We start from the raw sequence: 21,237 nt of genomic DNA on the forward strand, positions 1-21,237 counted from the left end.
TTCGATCAGCTTGGAAGAGTTATGGGATGCCAGCAAACCACTTTTTCCACAAACAGAGAAAAACACGCAGCCATGTTCAGGAGCCTCCCTTAAGAAATTAAATCATCGTTTGAAAACTGTTACGTCCCTCCAGAATGTTACAATGTTTTTTTGTGAATGTTTGCAGCCTAAAATTACTCATTTTGCAGCAGATTTTTCAAAATATTGCAGTCAAAGTTGCACATATTTATTCAAAAATTAATTTTAAAATCACATTATTTATGTGATAATGTCGTTAGAACAGAACAACTGTATGAACCAGCAAAACATGTAAAGCTAAAACACGGAAAATACTTCGAAAGGCTGGATTTCTGAGTGGTGGTAAAAACTCGCTGAGACCGCAGAACAATGGATGGAGCTGAAATCTAAACAGAAAACATTTTTAGTGTTTACATCAAGAACTTCGCAGCTATTTTAAGGTTTACTTTTGCACATAATGTATAACCGGTAATTGGCTATGCAACACTACTTTCCCTTTCAATAAAATAAGCTAATATATTTTCATGCTTCTCATTAACCATTTTATGGCATCCATCTCAGCATCTTAGCATTTCTCGTAGCCCTCCAAGATTTTTTTATTTTATTTTATTTTATTTTAGCAATCTTTGATTTGTCTGAGATAATAAGAAAATCCCACCGTCAGCATGGCACAACTTCCACTATGTCGTAAAATAAATTTGCACATCAGTGCCCAGTGAACTTTAGTTTGGCTTGGTTTCTTCTGGCACTGTCCATTTCCTGTCTTCCAAAACCCGTCTTCCCTCGTTTATTGGCTTTCCCACAAGAATGATAAGAATAAGAATAAAGGCTGAAGCCTTTGGAGATGTTCTTAGGCTTCAGAATTGCAACAAAGTTAAACGGTTATTTTGGGGCATTTAAACACCCAAAATTGAATAATTTGTTTTATTTCAGGAAGTAATTTAAACCCATAGATCATCACACTTTTACAGGCATTTTGGTAGGCGATGGCATTCAATTTTCTCATTACTGCTGAATAATTATAACATTTTTAATAAAAAGGTCATTTTGATTATGTTCATTTATATGTTGATTTTAAACAAAATGTGCTCTGAATTGTCAGAGGTAGGGCCCAAAAAACTACAAAATATGTCAATAAAAATGTAAAACGTTTGTTTAAAGTCTGACTGTACAGTACCTCACATTATAGGAACATAAAGTAAAGACTGAGGAAATTAATAACCTTCTTTCAATCCATCTTATTCCAATTAGTTAGGATCTCAACTACAATATCAAAGCATTTTAATAATTTAGCACACAGATATTTTATAACTTACAATGTCTCATTACGTCGGCTTGTTGCCGTCTGTCATGGACAACAACAAATTGACTTAACCAGAGTTGTTATATAGGCTAATATTATAAACCTGACTTTCATGTTATTTTAGTGTAACCTTTGTTGTCAAATAATTGATTAAAGAGAGCAGTAAGGTTGACATGTTTATGTGGGTTGTGTACATGCATAACTACATGAGCTTACTAGAAGCTTGAGCTCCTATAGGGAAGTTTCTATGTTGAAGCAGAAATGTAAGTTTGTCCTCAGCTTCCTTAGTCACAGTGCTAATGCTAATGTTAAAGCCAAACTAAAACCTGTGCCAAGTTGTGTTTACGTCTCACATTGTTAATGTTTTGGTAATGTGTCAAGTGCAAATCATAAATTTAGGCACAAATATTTCCAATTCATTTCTAATTTGAACAATAAACCAGATGATTTCATGGAAACAGCAGTGAAGGTGACTGTTAGCTCTGATTGTGTAGCAGAAGTGGATTCTCTGCATCCATAAAACCTGTTTCTGCATTTTAATGCAATGTCTGCAGATATTAACTTGTAGGTTTTACATGTAAGTTTTGATAACTTTGGCCTGAAAATGCTTATGTGCATTGGTTATAAACATTTTTTGATAACTTCTTTGTAATTACTGCCATAAGGTGGTATGGTTGGTGGTGAGGAGAGACGCTGAGACCCAGGTTATGGTGAGGATGAAGATTTAATGGTGATGCTCACAGTCCAAAAAACAGGCAGCACGGCAGAAAGACAGGCACACAGCCAAATACCGGTAGCAACTGCTACACAGGACTGAGACGAGAGCTAACGCTATCCAGGACTTCTCAGTTCTACTGGAGCGAAACACAAGACGTGACACAAACGACACTGACTTCGACACATACGACGAGGATCCGACGAAGAACACAGACAACAGGTGGGTTTAAATACACATGGAGGGTAATCAGGTAAGTAGACACACCTGGGAGACAATCAACGGGGAGGACAGGACAGAGACTCACAGGGAAACAGGAACACATTGAAAAACTCAAACACACAGAAAACCACGGATCATGACAATTACTATATTATAAATTTACAAAATATAAAGTTTAGAATGCAAACATAGTGACTAAAACCTTTTTTTGAGTCAATATCTTTAAATTTTATTGAAAATTAAAGCAGTACATTTTAAACATTGGTATTAAATTTAGATAGTTTTTAATTTTAAAGAAATACTGATTTTGATCTACCCAAATGAAATCTGTGCAAATCGTTACAACAATGTTATTTGTTAACTGCTAATGACGTGTTTTATTAGTGTAGGAGCAGGTTTCTGATAAAACCGACTCATCCTTGTCGCATTTCTATGGTAATAAGACTAATCGTCGTGTTTATATTATAGCCTGTTAGATAAATGTAGAAGATTTATGGTCCGATTCATCTCAATGAAACAATCAGCTCTGCGCAGGACGTTTCCATACGGGAGATAAAATGTAAATCCTTGTAAACATGAACGTTGCTTCAGCGTTAATCCTTTCCATTTCAACCTGTTGGAGTAAAAAACACGCCTGGGATCGCCTTTTCCAGACCACTGAAGCAGCTCCATGGCTGCATTATAGCCGCTCTGTGTAGAAGGGGTCCAGCGCTGTGATCAGCCCCGCAGGAAACCCGCACCCCGCGGAGTTAAAAGACCCCATGGCGGCACGGACGGGACGGTGCGGGGGCCCCCGGTCACAGACGGCCCCTCCGTCAAACAGCATGCCGCCCACGGAGACTCCTGCCCCGGCCCGCTGATCCCCTCCACGTCGCTGCTGATTGAAGTGCAACAACCCCTCACAGCGGGATCGGTCAAAGAGCTGCGTTTTGGATAATTATTATGTTACTTAGGTGTCATTTACAACACAAGCCTGGAAGTTTGGCTGCCTCACCAACATGTGAAAGGGCTTTTTTTCCCACCCGCTGTGTCTCTTTGGTTAAAATTAAACTTTCCCACTTTCAGGGTTTTGTTTTTTTCTTTCATCTCTTTTTTCTTCTTCTTCCCAATAAACAAGAAGAGCGAAGGGTGACATTTGGAGATGTGTCAAAAGGCTGGTCTTTAATGAATATCTACAAAAACAACAAAACAATTTGAAAGCTCTCTGTCAGTCAACAAACATTTATTTATGGCCTTAGATTAGGAGTGACCTAATTAAAGTTCTCTAATTAGCCTTAAAATGAAGCTTAAATTAGCCCTCAGGCATGAAAACAACCATTCTCTTAAGGTGCATAAATCACCAAACTAATAAAGTATTTCTGTTTTAATTTATGGGTAAAGTCCTGACTTTTGCAGGCTGTGGGATTGTGTGTGTTGGATGTAAAGCTGCAGCCTAATCACCGAATTGATTGTCCAGTCCAGATTTTCCTGGAGTCTCTTCAACATTGAGCTCTACAGAAAGAATTATTACGATTCTCCTCTGGAGCTTCAGCCTGATGAATCTCTCACAGCTGCAGGGAGGATGAGGGAAAAGGGAGGAGCAGATGAAGGGATCAAATCAGCGCAGAGCAGAGTAGAATGACTGATATGGCTCTCTGTCCAGGGTGTCCTTTTCATGAGGGCAGCTCAAGAAATCAAAAACAAAGAAAAGATTATTGGTAAGGTCGAACTCACTTCTTTTTGTTGCTTTTTATGCATCCATCTAACACCAGATTAGAGTGTTATTTCACTACTCTCACCTGAATTAGAGTTGTTGATGGGTCATTGGAAGTACTGAGAAGTTAGAGGTGACCAGAAACATCAGAACTGGACCAGCAAAACCAGGTTTCCTCTTAAATCAGAACACATGGCACCAAGAAGCCCCATGGGAAAAAGGTGAACCATCAGAGGCAGTATTTTGCTTTGGGACTTGCTGATAAACATGGCATCTAGCCATCAGTTTGTCCATTAATTTCACTCATACCACATTATGTACAACCTATTGATTTAAAGTCTATTTCCTGATGATTATTGCCTCTTTCAGCTGCATAATGGATGCTACCACAAACCAAAAATGGTTCATGAACACTTTCAAAAACCCAACAAAGAGCATTGGCAAAAGTTAGACCAACTCTACTAGGTAGGTGTTTTGATTTGATTTAATTATTTTAAACAGGCTTTTAAAAACAAGAAAATAATCAGTCAATAGGACAGAGAAAACATGTGCATACATAACCAAGAACAAAATAATTTTTCATACTTCTTTTCTGGGTTGTTTTTTTTTTTCCTGAAAAGAAATAGCAAGATGTGAATACTTATTTAATCTTACTCCTTATCTCAATTAAATGAAATAGGTGGACATAGAGCTAAAAAATGTAATTACTCTCTGAGTAAAATTTTCAGCTTGTTGGGCAGTTAGAATCACTAATATTCTGTGGCTTTAGAGATTTTTTTGTATTACTTTCTTCAAGTCTGAAGTTTACATACATTAAATTTAGTCTGTCTCTGAAACACGTGGGAAAATCCAGGTAATGCAATTAGTTAGTAGATAAATATAAATTATAGTAAACATAACACTTCAGTCGTAATCCTTTCATTTAATCTACAAGAGTAAAACAATCCACTGACGACATTTAAGATAAATGACAATCAAAACAAATCAGCTGAACTATCAGGAAAATAACTGCATTAGTCTCATTATGCCAGATGCATAAACATTCAGTAAGAGTAAAAATGATGGGAATGTTCAACTATCATGCAGCTAAGGAAGTTAAAAAGTTCTGCTTTAAAGCTATAAAAGACTTACTGAAGAAGCAGATTAAAGTTGGTTTGAAGTGTCATTAGCCAAAATGAAATGAGTCCTGAGCTGAAAAGTCACTCAGAGACCAATAATCTGTTTACTCCAAAACAACAACAACAACAAAAAAAGTAAGATTAAAGTTGTACACAGAGTTTCTGGAGACAAACATTAGGGACCCAACTGTGCAGCACGGAGGTGGCGGCATCATGCTGTGTTAATGTTTTGATGCAGGTGGAATATCAGAATATCAGCATAGATCAAGTCATGAGATCAACATGTGAAAGTATCGGAATATATATATATATATATATATATATATATATATATATATATATATATATATATATATATATATATATATATATATATAAATAAAACAATAGGGAGACGTAATAACACTGTGGCTGTTCTTCGATGGGTTTTTGTGTGTGTGATGGTAGGGAGGGAGCGGTGGGGAGGTGGACTAGGGGGAGGGATGGGTTGGGGAGGAGGGCGGGGGGAAAGAGATCCCGTCGCGTTTTGACCCCCAGAAACCTTCCCGCAACCCGCCCTGCCACCACCAGTGTCACTCCTCCTCCTCCTCTTCTTCTTCTTCTTCTTCATCCTCCTCCTCCGCCTCTCCTCCTCTTTCTCTCCTCTTGAGGGTGAAAACACCATCGCTCATTCCGGGCCGTGACATTTTCCAGCTTGTCGCCGTATGCTGCTGCGCGGACAGCGAGCGCAGAGAGCCAAAAAGCAGGAGAGAGCAGGGGGGGGAGGACGCCGCTAAGAGAAGCACCGAGCATCATCCCTCAGCCATCCGGAGCGAGAGGCGCACCAAGCGGAGGCGAGGCGCTGCAGGAAGCCGCTGCTCCCCTGCCACCTCCCCGGAATCCCACACCGGACACAGCCCGAACCGGACTGGATATTTACGTCTCGGTGGGACATTTCACGGTTTTCTACCGGAGCTCCGTAGGCTTCCTACTCGCCAAGCAGTAGCATTAAATAGGCAGCGGGAATCAGTTAAAGCCTTTATTACCTTTGGGCGCATTATGAACCATTAGGCTTACACAGGCGGTCATCAGCCGCCCGTATAAAACCTCCAGTGCCATCATTATGTTGTAACATAAAACGCGATGGACAGGGAGTAAACACAGCGGCTCTCCGCTCACTTAATGTTTGTGTTGACTCCTTGCGGGCTGTTCTGTCTCCGTGTTGATCGTGCTCACAACTTAATTACTGATTCGTTTATGAAGAAGAAGAAGAAAAAGAAGAAGAAAAAATAAAAATAAATAAAAGCAAATGCACTCTGATTTCCAGGAGCCCGGAGACAGAGAGGAAGGGAGGGGGGAAGGATCGCTGGAGCACAGCCGAGCAGCGCATCAACCTCTCCGGTGTAGGTCTGGCTGTCGAGTCGCATGGAGAAAAGGGTAGGTCTGATCGGCTTCTTTATTAGTTTATCTGAGAAGGTGTGGGTAGGAACAGTCTGATCGGGTTTAAAGCATCAAAACCGGAGCACATGGCTGGGAGGTTTGTTTGCAGTGGACAGCCGCCACAAAAACACACAAGGCCCAGTAAAGACCGGTGGGCTGGAAGTGGCATGCATCAGCTTATGTTTAGTGGGGAAACACCGTAAAAGGAGTGTTTATTACTTTATGCACGGAAGCATGATCGCAAACCTCCAAAATGAACCAACACATTTCATTCTCAAGCACTTTTAAAATCACTTTTAGCCATAAACATCAATTCAATGGCTATAATGGATGAGGCAACTTGAAATAAAAGGCCCTGATTTTCAGGCTGTTTGATGCCAGTCAGTTAAGGGTTAGAGAGTTGGTCATTAAGAGGCAGGGCAGAGCAGAGGAGATACAGCTCTTCAGCTCGGTATGTAGGTCAGTTTTTTTGCTACACTGATTCAGAGGCTCGGTGGTGGTGGTGGAGGAGGAGGAGGAGGAACGGGCCGAGGCTGAAGGGGCAGCAGGCGGACTGAGCTCCTCTTACTGAGAACAGAGCAATTAGAGGATGTAGGGTGTGCAGACAGAAAACCACAGCCGTGTGAAAACAGGCCGGAATTTGAAAAAGTAGACGTGAACACACACTGAATCTAAAACGACTGACAAAACTACTTTTCAGCGCTTTGCCTCCTGCAAACAAGAAACCTGGTAAAATACCTGGCTTGTGATGAAGGTACAAAATGTTCGTGAAGTAATAAACATTTCTTTAGCTGCTCCATCAAGGAGATGTGGAAACATTTTACCTGTGAGTCACAGCTGAGATGAGTAAAGGTCCTCAGAGTTAAGGCTCAAATATTTCTACCTACTTTCTCAGCCATAAGTCATCTGATAGTTGTTAAGTTTTACTAAGCTGATAAATGATTCATAAAACCACCAATATAAACATAGCAACCTTCCTGTTCTCTGCTGGGCACACGATGAAAACAACTGAAGCAACAATTTCAGTGAAAGTTTGATTTAAAAGTCTAAAAGTGTTGTCTGCAGTCAATGTTGTGAGACTTTACCCAAGATTAAAAATGCATTTAGAAACTAATATTTGTTTATTTTTTTTTTTTATAATTTTGATTTATAATACTGAATACAGTACAAAAATCAATTTTTATAGTGCATGCGTGATATTTAAAACTAAAGACTGAGATTTTAACAAGGCCAGCTAATTCAGGAACACAAGTCTTCAGTTTGTTGTAGGAATAAAAATGCATCTAGCCATACTGGATTAATCTTATTTGGATAAATGGCCTTGACTCCATGGATAAAACGCTGCGTAAAATCTTGTTTGGAGGCGCTCCAGTCTGCAACAGGTTCCGTTGTGTGGGCTCTGTGTAAAATACTTTACAGTTTATTAAGAATGTCTTAATTTCTAACGTGCTTATTACATACAGTAGAGTAAATTAATAGATTTTAATAATCAGTATGATTTATAACTCTAAAAATATTTACGTGAAAATGTTTTCCCTTCATCCCGAAGCTTTCACGAGTTAGGTTTCAATTTATTCCAAAGTTTTTGGCTTAAAAAAATCTTTAGCTTATTAAACAGGGATTGAAATGTCAATTTCTACACTTAAATATGTTATAAATTTAGGTGAAAATCTTGAAATATACTCCAACGATTTCTGCGTGTGAAACAAACATCAAATAATTTATTTTAAAAACTGAGTCACATGTCTTCCGACTAACTGACTTTTACTGAACTATTTCCTGTTAAGAACTATGTGTCGTTTATTAGCTCAGCCCCTCTTTCATTAAACGCGACATTAAGCCGAGCACTGAGACGTATATTTGCGTTATTCTCTAGCAGACGCTCTGATCCCGATGTCGTTACAGCAGCTGACGCAGCCTCATCAAGCCTAATTTGCTTTTAATAACTTTTCCATTGGAAACAGCACAGTTGTTAACCAGTTTCGTTGTTTGATTTTTATTTTTTTTATACATACAAATTCCTGTAATTCAGCGTCTGAGCTCGCGCGCTTTGATCTTCCTGACGCACGGAAACCCGAGCCGCCCCGTGCGTAAAAGGAGACGCGCAATCTGATAGCGGTGATTGTTTTAATAGCCGACCACCATAAAAACGAGAAGGTGTCCCGGGACTGGGCCTCAGAGCAGGTGCTTTCTGTGACCATATGGGGCCCCGAACCATTTAGGACAGACGTAGAGTTCAGCAGAAGGCTAGCAGTGCGTGGATGTGGAGGGGGAGGATTTTAGTTCAGTTTAAAAAAACACAGAAAATAGCTTTTATATGTTCAGTGTAACTTTTGTTTCACCAGAGGTTGTACAGTCTATACATGGAGTCAAAATTAGCAGAAATCGGACACTTTGGGTCAGAATGTCCTTGTCTCTGAGCTTTGTTGAAACGTTTAATGGCTCCAAACAGGTCAGCGGCTGTAGAGAAGCCGTCTTTTTGAGCCTCATATTTCGGCTGTAAGCCGCTGCAATATTCTTCCTCTAGACTCCACAGAAGAAAGCCAGAGTCAGCACATCGTGGCTTGGTTAAAACAACAGAGAAGTGAAAGGTGTGCGTTTGAGTTGTCCGCCCGTGATCCCAGCCGTCCTGTGGGACTGTGACCTGTGTCCCTTTAATCCATCAGAAAGAGAAACAGAAGCAGATCTGCTGACCTGAGCACAGACATGCAGGAGCAGCGAACAGGCTCAGATTAGCTCCATAACACACTCAGACTGATGTGTTTATTCATGAAACGTGCGCCCTGACGGGCTGCTGCTGAGTGTGTGTTTTTCTTATGAATTTGTCTGAGCCATGTGCCTGAGAGCATGCCATATGTGCGTCTGATTCATTGTGTCATGGTGGTTTTTGCTTGTGTGTGAGCAGGCCCCATGTGAGGGTCTCGCAGCGGGGTCATGAGGGATGTCTCAGCACGGCTCCGTCTGGTTTAGATTTTAGGAAGGAGTTCGTAAAGTTTGCTGCCACAGACAATTGTTGAAGGAAATCTATAAACAGCCAGTTTGCAGTGTGCCTTGTAGGGGACACAGCGGTGGAGGAAGGTCCTCTCCTCAGAGAAGACCTAATTTGGACTTCTCTGCCTACATGCATAGCAAAGCATGTGGCAGAAAACTAACACTGTACATCACCCTGAACACACCATCCCTAAAAGATGGCAAAGTCTTCAGCAGAGACAGGGAAGCCGCTCCAAGCGAAAGCCAAGATAGATGGAGCAAAATCACACATCTGTCCTGGAAGAAAACCTGTGAGAGGCTGCAAAAAAGCCGAGGCTACCACCCATTTATATGTTAAAATGTCCCAGTCAAAGTTCAGACCTAAATCCAAAGGAGAATCTGTTCAAGATATTAAATTTGCTGTTCATGGATGCTTCCTCATCCAGTCTGACTGAACTTGAGGTATTTCGCAAAGAAGAGTGAACAAACCATTCAGTATGAAAAGTTGGTGGAGACATGCCACAAAAAAACTTTCTGCTGTAAATGTAGCAAAAGGTTGACTAGCAAATAACAGAACATTAACATCTAAAGTCACTTTGCAGGAAATATGGAAAGGAAATGGAAATAATAATGTGTTATTCTGTGTTGAGCTAAGCCAGGAGTCTGCAGCCTCACAGCCTGACTAATGCTTATAAGCATAGTTATGATAATAAATTCAGGTTTCAGCAGTTTATTGTTTTCTTCATTGAATAATTTCATTTAATTTCCACTAAAGAACGACTCAATGTTCAATGTGTTGCAGGACATGAAAAATGGGTAAACTTGGACACAAAGAACAGCATTGCAAGCAACATAAAAGGCAGCGGCAACAGTTAATTTTTGATCAAACCACAGCTCAAAGTCCCTGCAGAGGCACACACACACACACACACACACACAAAAGCTCCTAAATTATAAAATCGCATCATGTTTACCAACGGTACAGCAGTCCAGTAAGCCGTGAAGCTCTGGTCCCCCTGACAGATCGGTCACATAATAAAATAACGGTGAGATTTCGTGTCACACGGCCGCAGATGTTGAGTGTGTCTCACTCTTTCTGTCTCTCCGTCTAATTGTGTTTCAGTATGAAGAGCTGGTGCACTACTCAGGGTCGGAGGGCATGCCGGTGGGGGGCTACGGGGACGACGTCAGGGCGCTTCCTCCGCCGCAGTACGGCCCCGCCATCCCTGACTCCCTTAAACACCACAAGGACCAGATCTATGGGTAGGAGGATTTATGTGACCCTGCAGCAGGCTGACATGCAGTGTGTATTTACAGTGCATGCTAAATGTGAAAATACGTGTGAAGTGTTTACAGCTGTCTGCTTCATACATGCTGTGGTGTACAGTTTGTGTATCGTGTTCTGTATCATGTGTTCTCTATACCAACTGTTACTGTGTTTATGTCCAGTATGTTAACTGTTTATGTTCATGTGTGTGCGTGTGTGTGTGTGTGTGTGTGTGTGTGGGCAGTCACCCACTCTTTCCACTGCTGGCCTTAGTGTTTGAGAAGTGTGAGCTGGCCACCTGCTCCCCTCGGGACTCCTCCTCCTCCCTCTCAGCCACCTCCCACCTCCCAGGCATGGCCAACCACAGCGACGTCTGCTCCTCCGAGTCCTTCAACGACGACATCGCCGCCTTCGCCAAGCAGGTGGGTGAGCACCGACCAGGAAGCAGGGGAACAGCAAAGTGTTTTTTTTTTTTTTGTTTTGTTTGTTGTTGAAGCATTTTGTGCTGAGATCCTGAACGTGCGTTGCAGATTCGCTCCGAGAAGCCGATTTTTTCTTCCAATCCTGAGCTGGACAACTTGGTATGACTCATGAACTGACAGCTCACTAGAATTTAAAATGCACTTTGTGAGAGAAGTTAACATGATAATCCTCTCCAACAGATGATCCAGGCCATACAGGTTCTTCGCTTTCATTTACTGGAGCTAGAGAAGGTTGGTCAAATCCCAGCATGTTGTTATTAAAATGTGCTAATTTATCTCAGATGTTAAACAGCTCTTTAGTTTCATTCTGTGTAAATATATTTATGTTTAGCTTGAACTGTCGGATTTGCATTTCCAATTCATCATTTGGTCTGTGAACGCATCAACAAACATTACTCTTTGAAATTTGAGGAAGATGTCTGGTGTTTGTTTTTTTTGCTGATACTGATTTTAGCTAATTTCCCTTAGAATTTAGCCGTGTTGAACATTTCTCTTTCTCACCTTCCTGCCCTGAGCAGCCATTACTTTTTTATGTAATAAAACTGAAGTGATTTTCTGTAAAACAAAGTTTGGGGGTGAAGAGATAATAGAATTGCTGCTCTGAATCGTCTTTAGCATCTCATCTAGTTCTCATTGTGGTTAGCATAATTAAACGTAAACATGAGTCTCCGTGTGTATTTTCAATAAAAGTGAAAAACCCTGAAGTTTCCAAACTTTGCAGATTTTCTGAGAGGCTCTTGTTGAAAGCTCAAAATGATAAAACAGAGAGACTTTGCTTTGACATACTCAGCATATCCCTTGCACATGCAGAAGCTGATTCTAAATATGTATTCCTTTTCTAGTTTGAGGAAATGCCACCAAGGTGAGTGGGAGGAAGTGTCTCCTTGAAAAGTTGTCTGTTTCTTGAAAAGTCGTGTAAAAAACAAAGAAAGCTTTAAAAAAATCAGAGCTTGAGGAACAAAGATGACCATCAAACTCTCGCTTGGAGAACAGCTGACGTGCTTCTCTAGAAATTATATATCTTGTATTTCTTTGTTAGTGTTGTTGTTGTTGTTAGCACAACCTGTTAGCGCTTACAAATTTTACGTTGAAAAAAAATCCCAATTTTGAAATTTTAGAGCCAATTTACCTAAAAGTCTGCTGATTTCTTGCCGCATCTCAGAAATGAAAACAGCAGGTCAGACATCTAAGATAACCAGACATCTGGTTAAATGTGGATCGGTTATTCTCTAGTAAATGTGCTTACATGGCCATCAAGGAGAAAAAATAAAGCAAAGAACATACATCAGAAAATGTTAATGTCTTAAAACTGAAAGGCAAAATTCTTTTGGTAAAACTTTCAGCGCATCATTGCAAACTGATGCCGACCATAATAAGACATAATTTGTGTCTGAAGGTGCACGACCTGTGTGATAACTTCTGCCATCGCTACATCACCTGCCTGAAGGGAAAGATGCCCACTGACCTGGTGCTGGATGAGCGGGAGGGAGGCTCCAAGTCCGACATGGAGGACTTTGGCGGCTCCTGCACCAGTTTGTCAGAACAGGTGAGACACCCAGTCATTTTTATGGTCCCTTGCAGCAGTTTATGCCTAGCATTCTCTCTTCCATCCTTTTCCCTGCGCTGCAGAATGCATCGTGGTTACGGGAGCCAGATGAATGTGCCACTACGCCTCTAGGAACACCAGGCACCTGTGGGCTGCCCTCACACAGCACAGGGGACAACTGCAGCGACGCAGGTTTGCACACATGTTCACACGAGTTCTGGTGGAAAATACTGCAAACGAAGATGTGACCAAATGTTTGGTAAATGTCTGACACAGCCAGTAAGTCTTGTAAATTGTTTGATGTTCTTCACTTGTATAGCAAATTTTAGCCTCTATAGTCATACAAAAGTCTGATTCGGACAAATAGTCATCAATGACAACGGAGCTGCTGTTGGATAAAACTCATACATCTGACATCCCCTGAACCGCAAGAACACACAAATATATATAAAAAAACACAATATTTTAAAAGTTACATTCTGCAGCTTTAACAAAAGACAAATGGGCCTCATATGAATGAATTGATATGAATGTACATGTCAGTTCTGCAGGCAGTGGGTGCCAATCAGACGACTTTTTAAGTCGTGCCATGAAAACAAAATCCTCTATGCAGCTTTGGAAACAATTAAGACCCCACTGGACTGAACCCCATTGAAAACCTTATGATTATTCCACCAAATATTGATTTCTGAACTCTTCCTGTGTTAAAACATTAGTATTGTTGTTTCTAAATTAATATGAACTTGTTTTCTTTGCTTTATTTGAGGTCTGAAAGCGCTGCATCTTTTTCATTATTTTGACCATTTCTCATTTTCTGCAAATAAATACTAAATTCTTACTTGGAATTTGGGAGACATGTTGTCAGTAGTTCATAGAGTTAAAGAACAATGTTCATTTTACTCAAAAATATACATATAAAGAGTAGAATCAGATAAACTGATCATTTTGGAGCGGCCTCTTCATTTTTTCCAGAGCTGTATATCAGCTGGACGTGTATGAATACGTCTGTTTGCTAGCATGCAATGACGTCAAGGTCGCTCTTGCAGGAGACGGCCTCGATGGGGGAGTGGCCTCCCCCAGCACGGGGGAGGAGGACGAGAGTGACCGGGACAGGAGGAACAACAAGAAGAGAGGCATCTTCCCCAAAGTGGCCACAAACATCATGAGAGCGTGGCTCTTCCAGCACCTGTCGGTGAGCTTCCCGTTTTCCTTTTTCGATCACATATTGTCAAAATTATCCATTACATTTGAAATGCATTTGTTAGGGCCACCCCTGCAGACATATAGGCGAACAAAGATGGCTTGTGTACAGTGGTGGGAGAATGATTACTGCGCAGAGGATTTACTGTGGGAAAAACGTCATGTGCGAGGATAGACAAAGAAGGGAAGCGAGTGTGCGATGGAGGTCAATTAAATTAAATGAAAAACTGGGGGATTAAGTGATTATGTGAATATGCTCATATTAGAAGTGATAGAAATGGAGTGTGTAATTGTTGGTAAGGTGGTTAGATTAGTAATTAGCTACTAAATGAGGCAGGTCAAATGTTGCTTCACTCCAATTATTGCAGTATGTGTCTGTGTGCGCGGTGGAAAGGGAAAAAGAGACAGAGTTAGCGGGCTTAGTGAGGCTTTAAATGTGAGAGCAGACGGGAATTTAGATGAAGGGTCTTCAGAATCCACACTGAGAGTTCACACACATTATTTCAGTCTGGGTTTAAGGTGAGGCTTCATGTTTCTCTGGGAGGATTCTCCCATCAGTCGTCTCACTGCTGCCAGCAACACACGTCAGGGCCTGGCTTTGATTTGCTTAACTTTCCACTCTCCTTTTTTGTGCGTGTGTGTGTGTGTGTGTGTGTGTTTACAGCACCCGTACCCGTCGGAGGAGCAGAAGAAGCAGCTGTCGCAGGACACGGGGCTGACCATCTTACAGGTCAACAACTGGTCAGTGCTCTGCTCGATCAATACACTAATCCCAGCCCCGCGGCTTTCCGATAATCAGTTAAACTCTCTTGTTTAAGAGGAAATGATGAATTTTCTTCGCCTTGCGTAAGCATTCAGACAAGCTGAACTTCTTCACAACTTGCTAAATTACAATTACAGTGTAATTTATTGGGGTTTTTTATGTGAGGGATCAACACAAAGTAGTGTATAATTGTAAGGTGGAAGGAGAATTAAACACTGTTATTAAATTATTTTGCAAATAAAAAGTGTGGTTTTGCATTTATGGTCAACCACTGTATATCACTTAAATAAAGTGGATTTTATCCAGAAAACATAAACATAACAAAATGGCATAACTCGGTATAAATCCAGGTTTGTTGGAGAACATTAGTGAACAAAAAGCTTCATGTAAACAAGCAGGAAGAAAGCTGTGGAGATGTTTAAAATAAGGTTTAACGCCTCACAGATGAGAGATGCTATTTATTTTTTATTTATTTAATTTTTAAGCAGTAAAAAAAAAGGAAAAAAAGAAAAAGAAAACAGGCCTCACTCAGCATAATTGTTTTACAGCAGGTTTCTGTTCTGGGGAACATGAAAAACACACAGATATCCAACATCACATCACCACCATTTTTAAGATTAGGTTTAGTCATCAGAGCAGAAAGAGCTACATAAATGGCACCATGAAAAGTTCAAAAATACAATTTAATGCAACTTGCCAAACTTCATTTAGAAAATCAGAGCATTTAAAGCATGTTCAGTCCATCATCTGAAAATGGAAAGAGTGTGGAATAACTACGAGCTTTACACCTAAGAAAATGTTAAAAGTATTTCTGCTGGTATCTGTGCACATCACCAGCCAATATTATTGTTTAAATCATATTAATCTGGCAGTCAAAGTCCAGATCTGAATACAACTGAGAAAGACTTGAAAACTGATTTTCACAGACGTTTTCTAGCCAATTTCACTATTTAACAAAGAAAAACAGGGCAGATTCTCGATCTCTAAATAAGCAAAGCTGTTAGAGAAGCTGTAGCTGCAAAATGCATGAAACACATTTTAATTTGTTTAGCAAAACATGTTGAAACTCGGATCATTTTCCATCTTATTCATAATTATGCACTTTGATGTAAAATCCCAAATAAAATACATCCCATTATAAGCTGATGTGAAAAGTTCAGGGGGTATGAATAATTTACAGTCGATACAAAGTGTTTTATAATGTTCACATTTAGTGTCAATAAAAAAAAGGTCACAGCTTTACAAGATTTTCACAAAGATCATTATAATCTAGTTCACTGGAGCATAGTTAATGACGCCGAGAAAAACGTACTGCAAAGCATTTTTCCCCTCAAGCTGCAGTCCAGTGAAATCCTGTTGCTCATAAAACGAAACTACGGATCAATATCCAATAATCAGATTATTTACTGCTTCTCAGTTTCCATTTCACGGCCGCAGACTTAAACGTAGTTCTGCTTTCCAGAAAGCTTTTCCCAAGTGGTTCCTTTTCTGTGTGTAAGAATTTTTTGTTCTGTTTCACGCCGATAAAAAGGATTTCCTTCATGTTGTAGCTTACATGTTTTTAGGTGTACCTTCGCCACAGCAGCAGCACACAAAGTGAGCAGATCAATGCAGATCAATCAATTATCACAGGGCGGATCAATACGCTCTCTGCCCTAACGTTGATTTACTCTGCTCTCTGAAAGGGTTAAGTGCTTGTAAAAGGGAAAAGGTTAATAGTCTCCCTCTTTGCCTTTTTCTCCATTAACGGTTGACCTTGTCCATCTCTCTCTCTCTCTCTCTCTCTCGCTCCCTCTCTCTCTCTCTCTCTCTCTCTCTCCACATCCTGTCTTCACGTCTCTTGCTTCGTCCAGGTTCATCAACGCCCGGAGGAGAATAGTTCAGCCAATGATTGACCAGTCAAACCGCTCAGGTCTGTGTTCAGCCAGTCTTTGTGTATATTTGTGATGTGTCTGAGTGTGTATTTGTGTCTGAAGGTGTGTGTGTGTGTGTGTGTGTGGGTGTGTGTGTGTGTGTGTGTGTGTGTGGGGGGTCTCCCAGGTCAGGGTGGTCCCTACAGTCCAGAGGGAGCTGCACTGGGAGGCTACGGCCTCGACGGACAGGCCCATCTGGGGCTTCGGACGGCAGGTACGGCCGGCTGATTCAACCCCGCTGATGTAAAGAATGCTTTTATCTACACGTAGTTTAACACGTAATGAGAGTCACACACTTACTTTTAGACCCTTTAGTTTAATGTGACTCAGACACCATGCTGCCGCTGAAAATATTCACCAGAGCGCTGACCGTGGGATTATGTGCTGCTGAAAATAGTCCCTGACAGATGCACATTTTACTGCCGTTTTCTCAGCGATATCTGAGAAAACGTTTTCTTTTACTTAAAGTTGAAAATATTCGTCTTCTTCAATTTTGGCCCCACTTACAACTGTTAAGATCACATACCACAGCCTAGTTATTAAAAAAAAAAAACTGAAGATATTTTGGATATTAGATCATAGGTGGCAAATTGCCTCCTTTTTTATTCTTTGTGTGAGTAATCAGGTGTAAACAGCTGCCCAATGCAGATGGGATACAGACAAAACAGCATTTATATAAATCACTGATGTTTGTCGTAAAGGGGGGGTGGAGATATTATGTAAAATTCACTTTTTCTTAGCTTTTTTTCATGCGTTGTTCCCTCATCAAAAACATACCTGGAGTGTTGCTTTTATTCTTTCATGCATGTTTTAGAAAGCTGTGAATCTCCAATGGCAACCATTCGGGGTTACCTCAACAACGGCTCTCAGAAGAGCACCGGTGATGAGCTCATCATACGAACAACTTCTCAGTCTGAGAAGCATTGTTGTGTCAGATTAAGCAGAAGCTTCTTAAAGAGACAGAGACAAATGTGACTTCTTTTAAGTCATATTTGACATATACAGCTTTTTATAACAACTGAAGGTAACATAGTTACTTTATCATGCTATAAAACGGCACAATGTGTCTGGAAAATACATAATATGGTAAAAAGTCCAGCTTGGACTCCAAGTCTCCAAGTAAAGTTGGTAACTCAACCAACACTTTAATTCTCGTAAGAATAAGAACAAAAAGCATCTTCACTGACATTCCGCGTCCGTTCTAAATCAACAAAAGAGTCTCTACCTTTTTTATCGGGTTATCTGTGAGACGTATGACTCCACAGTTTCTCAGCAGAGGTCTGGGAATCCTCAGCTTGGGTGAACTCCGTAGGTTAGCTGCACTGTAAGTCTTCGGCTAGAATGTTGACAGAGATTGAACTTTGAACCTGACAGAAATCTTGGTCTTCATCTGCATGTGGACCCTCCTGGCATCCATGGTCCTCTCTGAGGTCCAGCAGGGTGAAACGCAACAACCTCACACATAAATCTATGTGTGAATTTGCAACAGGTGGAGTGAATACTTTTTTTCAGGCTATCCAAAATGTCAACGCGCCACTGCTTTCTAAAACTGTTAGCTTCAGCCTTCAGGACCAGCTGATCTTCACTTGTACTACATAAAGACAATATTTTTCCTGCTGGCGTCTACTGTAACTAAGATACAAACTGCTTATGACATTTTAACATAACCTCGCTTCAAAAATCCTGAACTGTTCTGAAAAATAAATTTGGCAATTGTTTATTTGAGTGTCAAATAAAGCCTTCTCGGGTTTATTTACAAGACATAAATACATCTAGGATGTCAAAATAGACACCAAAACAAAATATTGTAAAACATTAACAAATTAAATTCCATAATAAAAATGTACTATAAAGGATACAAAATCCTCTTTTCTGTTGCAAAACACATTGAATAAATGTTGCTGAAACAAACATCTCTTGATTAAATAGCCAAGATATAAATTAGCACATTTCAGCTGTAAGCCAGTTTAAAGTAAACTATAATCGTTTATGAAACATAAATAAAAATTACTTTTGGTCAAACGCCATCATCAAAGTCATCAACCGAATATATATCAAATATATTGATCAATTTTCCAGTTACTATTAAACAAAGGCAACTCTAAAGAAACTCAGTGTTTCGGCTGTTTTTCAGTTTTCTGGAACTTTGATCTTTTCATGTTTAACTTCACAAACAGTTTGAAAGATCCTTCATTTGGATGCAAGTTCTGACTTTGGGTTTCCTGCAAATGTCCTTCTACTGCTGATCTTTACACATCTTGGTTATATTTAAAGTTATGATGACTCAGGTGTTCATCATGCAGTTCTAAATCTTACATATATTTCTTTTACTTTCCACCAGGTCTACCAGGAATGTCCTCTCTTCAGGGCGAGTACCCCGCCGCTCTGCTGTCCCAGCCTGGCTACCCCCCCCACCCAGGAACGTCCCTCCACTCGTACCCCGGCCCGCACCCCCACCCCGCCATGCTGCTCCACCCGCCGCCGCATGCACACCCCGCGGAGCCGCTCATCGCCCAAGGACTGGACATACACGCACACTAGCTGTCTGGGGGAGCAGAGCGTGTGTGCGCACGTGTGTGTGTGTAAAAGAGTTACTGTATGAATGTGAGTGTGTGGAGTGTGTGTGTAATGGCTGATCCAGTACCCTATTTAAAGACAAACTGCTCCAAAAGTTTACATTCCTCACTGAGAGACACTGACCTTAATGTAGCTGATCGACTGACAAAAACACACACACACACGTAAACATTTCACCGACACACTCCCGAGTCTAGACCCACAGGTTTAAGCCATACCTCTCTGAGTAGAAGTGCTTCCTCCTCTTCAAATGTCTCCACTGTGTCCTGTGGGTGAGACACATGCTTTAAACTACACTTCCCATCATGCCTCCTGAACCACAGGATGACCGGCTCAGAAACACAACCACCTGGATGTTACTGGACGGGACTCGATCCTGCGAGCCAAACCTTCCTCACAGCCGCCCCGTCTTCCTGCACACGCTGACTGTCAAAAACACACACACACACACACATACACACACTTTATTTAAAGCTTTCTTTTGAGTTTTTTTTATATTTTTATATTTATGTGTGCCACTCCAGGCAGATGCAGCTTCATGTGAGCTTGTTGAAATGTTAGTGCTCTTCCTCAGCATGAAGCTAAACACTCTGAATGACTTCCAGTCTGCCTCGCTCTCGCACCACTGACCTCCTTAAGGCGCCAGCAGCCGTCCGTTAGCTTTCCTCCAACTCACTGATAGACGAAGCAACAGACACGACACAGAAAGCCATTCTAACACACACCTACATACACACGCACACACACACACACACACACACACACACACACACACACACACACACACACATATACAGAAGGACTTCTGCAAGCATTTCTAGTCCACCGTTAACTGTCACAGCTGTGTGAGAGGGAAGCTGCAGCCAAAGGACTCTTCAGACATTCGGCTCCTTCTCCGCTCTTGCTTGGACCGCTGAAGAATTTCTGAATGATGATGATGGTGAAAAAAAAAAACTTAAAGTATTAAAATGTTTTTTGTAAGCCTTGTCACTTGTCATCTGTTTGTTTGATATGATCGGTTTAGCTGGTGAAAATAATGAGCCATATGTTTTTGAATGAAATTATATTTCAATCTGCTGATCAGTCACTGCAGCTCCAGATGTTCTCCGGGAAGGAAATGTGCAAAAACTCACTTTAAGAGTCCAAAACGACTGCAGACAGAACAAATATCAGGCTGAGAGTTCAAGAGAATAAATTATTACCGTGGCTTTTATGTTTTTTTCTGTCTTTTCCCTTGTATACAGAATTTTTAAACAAAAATCTCCATAACCTCAATGTACATTTCAAGAAAAATATGAAAAATTCATGACTTTATATATGTAATGTAATTTGATTGGGATTCCAATACAATCCTACTTTAGACTCATCCCCATTTGAATAGCAGGTAGACACAATTAGCCAATCACATGGCAGCAACTCTGGATGTGATGCTAAGTATCAGGAAATGGGATTTGCTGAAAGTGGCTTTCAGGGCGCAGTGGTTAGTGCCAGACAGACTCATATTCAGGAACTGCTGATCTACTGGGATGTCACAAAATGTGAAAAGTTGCAGATGTGTGTGTAGCGTCAAAAATCACAGAACAGGAAAAGAAACAGCATAAAGGAGCTCCTTCACAACATCATATTTATGACTGCATCAGAGATCGGTAATATTTCTTACTCTTTCACCTTGTGGATATTTTTGCTCAGAAACTACAAATGTCAGCATCCAGAGTACAAAAAAAAAAAAACATGCAACAGCATGACTGGTTTACAGTTTACCTCATTTTAATTCAGAAATATTACAATTAATTAAACAAAGGTTGACATTTTACTTGGTTTAGAAAAAGTACAATGCAAGAGGAAAAAAACACTGCAGAGCTTACATATTTTCAATGAAGCCATCCTGTGATATTTAGTAGAATAAGTGTTGTTTAGCTTAGCATACAATCTTTAGTCGTAATTTTATTTAATTAGTCAAGAAAACAAAAAAAAACAAAAACATACAGAGATTAAATAGATTTTGCAATTCATGGACACTTCCTACATTCA

The 21,237-nt window shown here is 40.6% G+C and overlaps 1 protein-coding gene across 1 annotated transcript in view; it reads left to right on the forward strand.

Annotated features, from left to right (window-relative positions):
• Positions 1–20,187, forward strand: part of meis3 (myeloid ecotropic viral integration site 3) — a 25,016-nt gene extending 4,829 nt beyond the window's left edge. The window contains exons 3-15 of the mRNA XM_088012115.1: positions 2,944–3,171; positions 5,763–5,994; positions 10,532–10,721; positions 10,970–11,147; positions 11,256–11,306; positions 11,388–11,438; positions 12,604–12,753; positions 12,837–12,945; positions 13,800–13,945; positions 14,618–14,694; positions 16,570–16,628; positions 16,757–16,843; positions 18,971–20,187. Of these exons, the coding sequence (XP_087868241.1) occupies positions 2,944–3,171; positions 5,763–5,994; positions 10,532–10,721; positions 10,970–11,147; positions 11,256–11,306; positions 11,388–11,438; positions 12,604–12,753; positions 12,837–12,945; positions 13,800–13,945; positions 14,618–14,694; positions 16,570–16,628; positions 16,757–16,843; positions 18,971–19,170 (1,758 nt within the window). The 3' untranslated portion in view covers positions 19,171–20,187. The remainder of the gene's footprint in view (positions 1–2,943; positions 3,172–5,762; positions 5,995–10,531; positions 10,722–10,969; positions 11,148–11,255; positions 11,307–11,387; positions 11,439–12,603; positions 12,754–12,836; positions 12,946–13,799; positions 13,946–14,617; positions 14,695–16,569; positions 16,629–16,756; positions 16,844–18,970) is intronic.
• Positions 20,188–21,237: the final 1,050 nt, after the last annotated feature.

Source organism: Poecilia mexicana, unplaced genomic scaffold, assembly GCF_051168715.1.
Source record: "Poecilia mexicana isolate PSO_F unplaced genomic scaffold, ASM5116871v1 scaffold_13, whole genome shotgun sequence".
Classification (NCBI taxonomy): Eukaryota; Metazoa; Chordata; class Actinopteri; order Cyprinodontiformes; family Poeciliidae; genus Poecilia; species Poecilia mexicana.